This window comes from Oculina patagonica, unplaced genomic scaffold, assembly GCF_052425735.1.
Source record: "Oculina patagonica isolate OP01 unplaced genomic scaffold, crgOcupat unplaced714, whole genome shotgun sequence".
NCBI classification, from domain to species: domain Eukaryota; kingdom Metazoa; phylum Cnidaria; class Anthozoa; order Scleractinia; family Oculinidae; genus Oculina; species Oculina patagonica.
The window spans coordinates 1-9,465 of NW_027558597.1; the positions used below are offsets into that span (position 1 = coordinate 1).

General features: G+C 38.5%; 1 protein-coding gene across 1 annotated transcript; it reads left to right on the top strand.

Moving 5' to 3' along the window:
• Positions 1-933: 933 nt before the first annotated feature.
• On the top strand, positions 934-9,044 carry LOC144641160 (uncharacterized). The gene is made up of 3 exons (XM_078500203.1): positions 934-1,070; positions 6,266-6,356; positions 8,817-9,044. Exons 1-3 carry the CDS (start codon positions 1,027-1,029, stop codon positions 9,042-9,044), a joined length of 363 nt encoding a protein of 120 aa, XP_078356329.1. The 5' UTR covers positions 934-1,026.
• The last annotated feature ends 421 nt before the right edge of the window (positions 9,045-9,465 follow it).

The following is a 9,465-nucleotide window of genomic DNA, read 5'->3' on the forward strand; positions in this document are numbered from 1 at the left end:
TGGTAAAGCTGAAAGTTTGTACAATCATGTACATGTAGGATGACCTATTCAGAACTTTACAGATTGCACCTTAAAAATTTGTAGCTGGATGGCTTCTCTTCAAGTTTGAACTCAATGTGAGGAAATGGTACATCTTATGAAATTCAATTTACTTGATTCATTGACAGTTCAAACCATTAAACAGCAGACTAAAACTGAAAATACCCTTCTGCCCCAGTTTAACTCTTTCGCTGCTAAAACTTGTCGACATTTGGAGGAGCAGTCAATGGACCACTTGTGACGTCATCAATTAGAAACATCTGATAGAGCTAGGTTCGACCTTTTCACAGAACTATTCATTTTGCGTATCGGTCGCATCCTGGCAGAGCTAATCAAGAAAAAGTCAATCACTTTTTGGTGCAAGATCGGTGCTTAAACAGGCCAAGTTACCTGTACATAATAGATCGAGGTCCTCTTTTCAGGGTTAACCAATGTTTTAATCAAAACTTTTTGGTCTAAAGGGAGGACGGATACAGTAAAAAGGAGTGGAAATAACAATGCCTCGAGAAAAACGAAAAGAAAAGGAGCAAGAAGAAAAAATGGAAACAATTTTGCAAAAAAAAAAGTCCAAATTTTGGCTTATGCGCATGTGCCAAAGTACAATTTTGTACATTTTATCCATGGAATCTTCAACAAAATCCTGCTGCATTGTGGAATTTAAGTGCTTTTCAGGCAAAGTTAAGGGAAATTCAGGATTGTAGCACCAAAAATTCAGTTTAACGGTAAAAACCCCTGTTTTTTTTTAGAAATTTAGCACTGAAAGGGTTAAGTCACTGTGATCTTCAATTCTCTGAAGGTTTGTTATGTGACCTACACTGCATTCCTTGTAATCAAGAAAGGATATCGCCTGTATTAATTTCCATCATGTCAGTAATCATGCAGTAAATACAAGATTTTCCTGCAGCTTGCTTTGTGGTCGACTGCGGAGGAGGATTAGCCTATGACGTCATCAACACTGTTGGTCAAGCTTTTGAGATTCGTTTCAAGATGTTTCTACAGAATCCACCACTTGCCACTGAAGTCCCTGAAAGGTAAGGTACATCTGTAAACTTAACATGAAGTCTAAAAAGCAAGAAGCTGTTAATAACAACATTACACACACTATTGTTGTGAGTCATATTGGGGCCGCCTTCACCTTGACTGGAGCTGTAGATCTGTCTCTGGCTCTGTGTCTGCGACAATCCAGGAGTTTTAAGAGTGTGCCCGTGAGAGAACAGGGCAGAACCAGGTAACAGGTGATACAGCTCATATCACCGATTTCGCCCAAACTTAGCATAAATGTTGGGTATGGTGAGCTATTTACTGTGACAAAACATCAGCTCAAAATATTTTATTCCCTTCAAGTTATGGCACCTTTTGCAAAAATGGCCATTTTTCACTAATTTATGCATATTTAATTAGATGACTTTGATTGACCAGTTCCACACGAAAAAAAGACTTCTGAAAATAAAATTCACTGCACTATATTCTGTGGTTATTAGGCTTTAAGTACAATAATTCACTTCAACCGTCTGATTTGATTTCTTCTCCTCAAACGGTCTTTTGGAAGGTACACATTTCGTACTGTTGGAAATAGCCTTTAACTAGTGCCCAATATCTCCCATGAGCAACAACTTATATACATTATTCTTACATGGGTAATGAAATCCATCTCTAAACTTCACAAAAATGCCACAAAATGTCTGGGGACTTCAATATTTTATTAGTATTGAGGAACTAAACACAAGTGACTTAACGATTTCTTGCTATTTCATAAAAATTCACCGAAACACAGAAGCCATTTATTTGCCTCAATTTGGCATAAAATCGGTACGAAATAGCTAATCAAGCATAAATCTATAGATAACAATCAAAATATTGGCGAAGAAAAGGCAGTTAGGACATTTTTCGGAGCGTTTTCAGAGCCGATATAATTCAGCAATGTTGTGATAGCAAATGTAAAAATAGCAGCGAAAGATTTTATTCAAAAGCTTGCTCAATTCAACATTTAGGCACATCAAAGTTAAGAAACAAGAAAGTAATACTACATACATGCCACTTATCGACACACAGATGCTTTCTTTTGAAGAATTTGTTCTTCCTCGCTGCACTTCGATCCTTCGATCGATCTCAATTGACATGTACTGTTGCTTTGAGGCGCGATGAACTTAGCCAATACATCGTGGTTCATTCTTCGTGAAAGGTGTAAACAGGTTGTCAATAAAGTCATTCAAAGAGCTGTTCAAAGTTCACGGAAGGACACTTTTCACAGCCAGTTTGCATGAAATAAATTTAACTGGAAAATAAACAGCCGCCATGTTGAATTTCTACCTTTGAGCCTGCGGTTTCAGTCAGCGGTACGGTCGTTCACTGGGCATCACGCGTCCATCACGCGTGACTACACGCGCGATCATTTGCTTTTCCTCTGCGAGTGTTCGTTGGATGCGTTTGTGATGAAAATGAGAATATTTTCAAATTGTCGTAGGGAAAACTATTTCCTCCGCTACAGCTTGACGTGTTTACCGCAATGTGATGCTGAACGAAACTCTAGGGTGCTTACCATTTGTTGGAGAGAACCGGTTGGAATTGAAAGGCTTCTTTCCAAAATTAGCAAACTAACCGAAATAGATGTCGCTTACCATTTGTAGCTCAGTTTCCTGTTATTTCTTTCCGAAGGATGGGAGACTAGAACTGGGAAACCTTACAAATGGTAAGAAAATTTCTGACGTTCCGTCAATTTCCGAAGAGATCTTCCAGAAAAAATGCTGTTCCATTTGACTTTCACCGAAACAGAGTTCTTGATTTTTATGTTCAACGGTCGGCATGCACGGCAACCAAATCAAAATAATTGTTAATGTTCCAAAATGACGCTAAATGGCGGTATAAAACTGCTCCGACGTCGGAGCAGTTTTATACCGCCATTTAGCGTCATTTTGGAACATAAACAATTATTTTTAGCATAAAAGACGCTACACAGTTAAACAAATCAAAATGTCAACGTCTCCCAGTTACTTTCCAGACATTTGTATTTTTTATTGCTTGCTCAAATTCCCCTCCCCTGGCGGAAAAAGTGATTAATACCGCGCATAACGATTACATTTTTTGACCAAATTCCCCTACCCCCGGGGCATAAATGGGAAAAAATGAATAACTCAGCAAAATTGGAGAATAACGTTTACCACGGGATAAATCACTATCCGGTGGATAGCGAGGTAGGTTTTGTAATCGTAGCAGGTGGTCTTTCTTGCGCAAGTGCTTTAGTTGGGGGAGCGTCTGTGCTGAACTGAACAAAGTATTCACGTACGAAATGCCTTTAGCGACGCAGTCTATATGGCGCAGCAAATATATACATATATCTATAAAGGTGTGAATGTAGGGAGAGAAAACAACAAAAAATAAAACGGGTTTCCCTCGCGTTGACCTCGAAGAAGACAGAAGACTACCTGTGCTGGTTGAAACATTAGCTAATAAGTTTTGCCGTCTTCCGTAGTCCTAGTCTTGCAATAAATTTGTTTAGTGTTAATGCGGGGTTTAAGCTCTTTACAAAAGTCTGCATTCGCGTCTTTGTAACTCACATAGCCACTTAAATTGAGTCGGCGATGAAGAAAATTATCATTTGAAGGCGCAATTCGTCACTTGCAATGTGGGCATTCAGGAGGAAAAATTTGTCCCCATAAAAGCCCTTTTCTAAAACAAAACTGCAGTAATGACGTTTATCGGTAAATGGACAGATGGAGAACTTTGTGGGAGAGTGTGTGAGAGTGGGTACAAATTCAGTCTCCTAGCTGCCAAAGTGTAATATAATATAGACGATTTGAACAGAAGGAATAGATGTACACAGGCCAGGCTGACAACCTGACCGCCATTTCTTCGAATGTCCATATTCACCCCCTCCCCCCACCTCTCAAAAAGACAGAAACAACAAAAAAACAATAAACATACTAGTTTTAACCTGATATAAGATGGAAAAAACTTGCTCTGATTATTTAATGGTTTCCGACATTTCAGAGCTCAATTTCAGAGCATCAAAACCGATTGCATCGCATACATTACACTGCATCCAGTGTATTTCTCATCAACTATTTTAATATTAAAAAAATTCAATGGAGAAGTTGAAAAAAATTCTCACTTTTACAAGAAACGCACACTACTTATAAGGCTAAGATCAAGCCCCGGTTGTTCAGAGGGTAGATAACGCCATCCGCTACTTATTCCAACGAAAACAAACATTTGCGGAGGAAAAGCAAATGAACACGCGTGTGTATAGCTGTGTATAGCTGTGTTAAGCTATGTATAGGTGTGTATAGCTGTGTAGGGCTAGGCTATGTATCCCCTCTATGAATATCCCTATATAGGATTTAGTCAAACAACTATATGATGACTACACTACGTACTTGCCCCAGTGAACGGCCGTACCGCTGACTGAAACGGCAGGCTCAAAGGTAGAAATACAACATGGCGGCTGTTTATTTTCCAGTTAAATTTATTTCATTCAAACTGGCTGAGAGAAGTGTCCTTCCGTGAACTTTGAACAGCTCTTTGAATGACTTTATTGATAAACTTGTTTACACCTTTCACGAAGAATGAACCACGATGTATTGGCTAAGTTCATCGCGCCTCAAAGCAACAGTACATGTCAATTGAGATCGATCGAAGGATCGAAGTGCAGCGAGGAAGAACAAATCCTTCAAAAGAAAGCAACTGTGTGTCGATAAGTGGCATGTATGTAGTATTAAATTCTTGTTTCTTAACTTTGATGTGCCTAAATGTTGAATTGAGCGAGCTTTTGAAGAAAATCTTTCGCTGCTATTTTTACATTTGCTATCACAACATTGCCGAATTATATCGGCTCTGAAAACGCTCCGAAAAATGTCCTAACTGCCTTTTCTTCGCCAATATTTTGATTGTTATCTATAGATTTATGCTTGATTAGCTATTTCGTACCGATTTTATGCCAAATTGAGGCAAATAAATGGCTTCTGTGTTTCGGTGAATTTTTATGAAATAGCAAGAAATCGTTAAGTCACTTGTGTTTAGTTCCTCAATACTAATAAAATATTGAAGTCCCCAGACATTTTGTGGCATTTTTGTGAAGTTTAGAGATGGATTTCATTACCCATGTAAGAATAACGTATATAAGTTGTTGCTCATGGGAGATATTGGGCACTAGTTAAAGGCTATTTCCAACAGTACGAAATGTGTACCTTCCAAAAGACCGTTTGAGGAGAAGAAATCAAATCAGACGGTTGAAGTGAATTATTGTACTTAAAGCCTAATAACCACAGGATATAGTGCAGTGAATTTTATTTTCAGAAGTCTTTTTTTCTTGTGGAACTGGTCAATCAAAGTCAGCTAATTAAATATGCATAAATTAGTGAAAAATGGCCATTTTTGCAAAAGGTGCCATAACTTGAAGTGAATAAAATATTTTAAGCTGATGTTTTGTCACAGTAAATAGCTCACCATACCCAGCATTTATGCTAAGTTTGGGCGAAATCGGTGATATGAGCTGTATCACCTGTTGCCTGGTCCTCTTATGGACACACTCTTAACCCGACTCACAAGTCCCTTTCTCTTTTTGACAGTTGTTTTACGGTTTTTGCTAGCCATTACCTGGTATATTCTTTACAAACGGAAAGATTTGACTCCAAAAAAATTCCATCATCAACATCATTATTATCATCATCATCATACATTAGCCACTTAAACATTCAAATATACAGTACTTAGTAAATATTTATTATAAGGCATGGAGTCCTCGAAGAAAACATCAGGCTTATATGGAAGGCCACAATTTGGAAGTGCGGCTAGGTCAATTCAAACTCTACTAATTAAAAGTTTAATCATTTTTTTCTTAACAGTAGAAAGGGTAGTAGAGCTAGTGATATATATTAGGAGAAAATTCCAAAACTCTTGAAAGTTGTTGTTTTCAAAGTCTGAACAACTTTGATTCACAAAGATTTTTTGAGTTAAAACAAGAAGCTGCAAACAGACCATTACGACATGGAAAAAATAGAAATTGACCGGGAATTCTGCCCAAGTAATTATGTATTGAAATTAGTTTAGAGACATACCTTATGTTGAATGTTCTAGTTTTTGAGACACCCATAGTGTTAGAGTACCTTGGCCATCTAAAGCAATAATGGTAACACGTCCAGGATCACCGGTAGACAAAACATAATTATTTTAAAAAATTACAGGTATAATGTACAGGAATAATGATTTTTTTTATTATAAATATTACTAGGTTTTCAGAGACAATATTTGAAGAGGGCGAGCCTGACCATACGTATGAAATGGAGTATGAGGAACCAAAGAATGATGGAATGCATGTCAAGGTACAGTCAAATCCCAGCAATTGTATGCCATTGGGTCTATCATACTTTCGAGTGTCAAATGTAGTTCAGAATTGCATTGGTTTTGCAATACTATGTTCTGTGATTTTTTTTAAAAATCTTGTGCCACTCACTAACCAATCAGAAACAAAGCCAAAAACACTTGCGCCAATTACATTGTACATGCCATTGGAAGAGGGTCCTGAAGGGGGGGTACCAAATCCCATTTCCCAGCCCAAATTTTGCCCAAATCCCATTTCCCAGCCTATTTTTTATCTAAATCCCATTCCTAGCAGTGAAATTCCTAGTGTATTCTCTATTTTCCAATTGCCCATAATGCACTTTGTTTGCCCCCCAAATTTTGCATAAACTATTGTTTTGGAAATATGCAGTCCTCCCAAGAGAATTTGAAAACAATAGTTTATGCAAAATTTGGGGGGCAAACAAAGTGTATTATGGGCAATTGGAAAATAGAGAATGGAAAATCCGGGCTTAAGCATAATATATTTGTTGTTTTGATTGTCGTAAATGCAGTGTACTCCCTGAACTCTCCCTTCGGTGAACCCAGGCGCGGGCGTAGAGCGAGTCCAGAAATAATGACCAGCACTCGCATCCTCAGAAATCTGTCAGCACCAAAGGCCACGCCCCCCCCCCCCAAAAAAAAAAGGGGGAAACCAAACCATAAACGACAGCACCTTGAATTTGGAACGCACGCACAGATGATAAATTCAAAGATTTAGTACTTGTGGATTTAGTACCTATTTATTACGGCTTTAGACAAAGGTTACGACAATTTTTCTTGCAGATGTCGCGCTAATTTGTTGCGTAGTTGAATTTTTCATTTTAGCGAGCTATTTTTACCCTAGCGCACACGTTACATGTAAGAAACGCCACATGTCTCTGTCGTTTTTCATTGGTTTGTTTAAGCATGCACATGCAAGTTATCTTAGACTGTCCCTTCTCGCGCCTGGGTCGCAGTAGGGATAGTTCAGGGATTGGACTATCCAAAATCATGTTCTGCTAGTTATTATCACCAATGTTGTTGAAAACATCACTTTTTATTTGTTCGTTTGTCTTTTAGAGAATAATAGAAATTTTTAGTAGCTTTAATTAAAGCTGTCAAGTTTTTATCCCTTACTTACCACTACCCTGACAGATAACAACTTACTATCACTCCTTTTGAATAGTATTCCATTTGTGCCCATGCTCAGTCATAGCTGTTCCGCTGAGTAACGTAATCACTTACACGAAAATTGATCGACACTTGATGGACACTCGTGCAGTGCGGTGGTTTCGTTTCAGAGTTTTCAGCGTTTTAACTATTCTATGCTGGACTTTAAGAAAAGCGTAAAATATGCAGGTTTAGTCATGTACTGACACGCTTCCCATTCCCATTTTTTGTTTCTGAATCCCAGTCCCAGTGACCTAAATCCCATTTTCCCAGTGAAAACATAGGCAAATCCCAGTTCCCATTTTACCCCTTCAGGACCCTCTTGGAATTGTTTTGATTTTACGGTGTTCAAATGAAAACCACTTCTATTGACATGTCTGTATCAAATGGGTTAAATGGGGATTTAGACGATTTTTAGTCTAAACTGTGCTGAAATTAGTGGTAAGCAACTTAACCCATGAATAGTCTTTAATCATCTAAAGAAAGATGCGACCTTAATTTCCAGATCAATCTACAGCTATAAATATTGATTTTTGAAGACACACGGAAAAAATTTGAGAAGTTAAGCCATCTGAGCCATGCACAGCGAAAGATGCTTGCTAACAGTATCAGTGCTTTAAGATGGCAATTTTTATAAGCTGGACCATTATTTTAGGTTTCCTATGACACAAATATAAATTTTGGCTTTTCAAAAATCTGGTAAAATCCATGACAATGCTCTTTTAAGCTACAGTGGAATTCCAATTTCTCGAACCCTCGATTTTTCGAAACTTGTGGCAAAAACTCAAACCAAATAAAGCAGTTTTCCTTCACTTGGTCGAACACTGTAATGTAATCTCTGATTTCTTGACTTTCTGATTTCTCGTATCAATTATTGTTTCCCATGGAGGTTTGAAAAATTGGGATTCCACAGCAGTTAATAAGAAAAAATACAATGCACACAGACTAGTGTCTTACATTTTATTGATCATAATTCACATGTTCATGGTTTAAAATAGTTTAGCATGGTTTAGCATTTTTTGTAGCATTTTTTCTTCTTTCTTTGGTGGGGCTTGTCCCCCTCCCACCCCTCCCTTCTTTTCATCCTTCCACTGATCCTGTCAATGAGGTGCCTTGAATGTGGGCTCTTTACTGGTTTGCAGAGATTCGCTTGTCATAGAAGTGATACTGTATTCCATCTTGGACTTGTCTGGCCAAAGTGGAAGCCCCTAGACATCCCACACACCTGCCCCTCACATGAGCAAGGCAGTAAATTTTTTGGTTAATGTTGAACAATTTCATTCAATCATCAGCCGTCCTCTGATCCATATGAAGCACCACTTGACTTGAAGCCGGCAGGGTACATGGCGCTGAAGACCACGATACCAGATGGATTAAGTGATTATGACAACCCCAATGAACTGAGAAATGCACATGGCTATGATGTGCCTAAAGGATCCCTTGTGGGATATGAGGCTCCTAAGAACCAACCATCTGGTAAGTCTTGTAAGTCTAAGGGAGCAGGGATGGTGCAGTGGTGAAAGCACTCACCGCCCACGGGTTCAATTCCTGGACTCGGCGTCATAATATTATGTGGGTTGGGTTTATTGTTGGTTCTTGTCCTTGCTCTGAGGGTTTTTCTCCGGGTTCTCCGGTTTTTCTCCTTTCACAAAAATCAACACTTCCAAATTTCATTTCAATTGGGAATACCAATGCTGCAAGCTTATAGCTTTTATCCTCACTGTGTCTTAATAAAACAAAATGTTCTGTAATTCAGCATCTGAAGCATTCGATGCGAAACGATGTAAATGCCACGAATGTTGATTCGGCAGGACCGCGCTAACTCCAACTCTGCTACTTCTGGTTCGATAAATTTGCCCTCAATTCATTCACTATCGACGGTTTCGAGCTCATATTTCGAACTTTTTGGGATGGTTCGAAATATTAAACGACCAAGCGTGG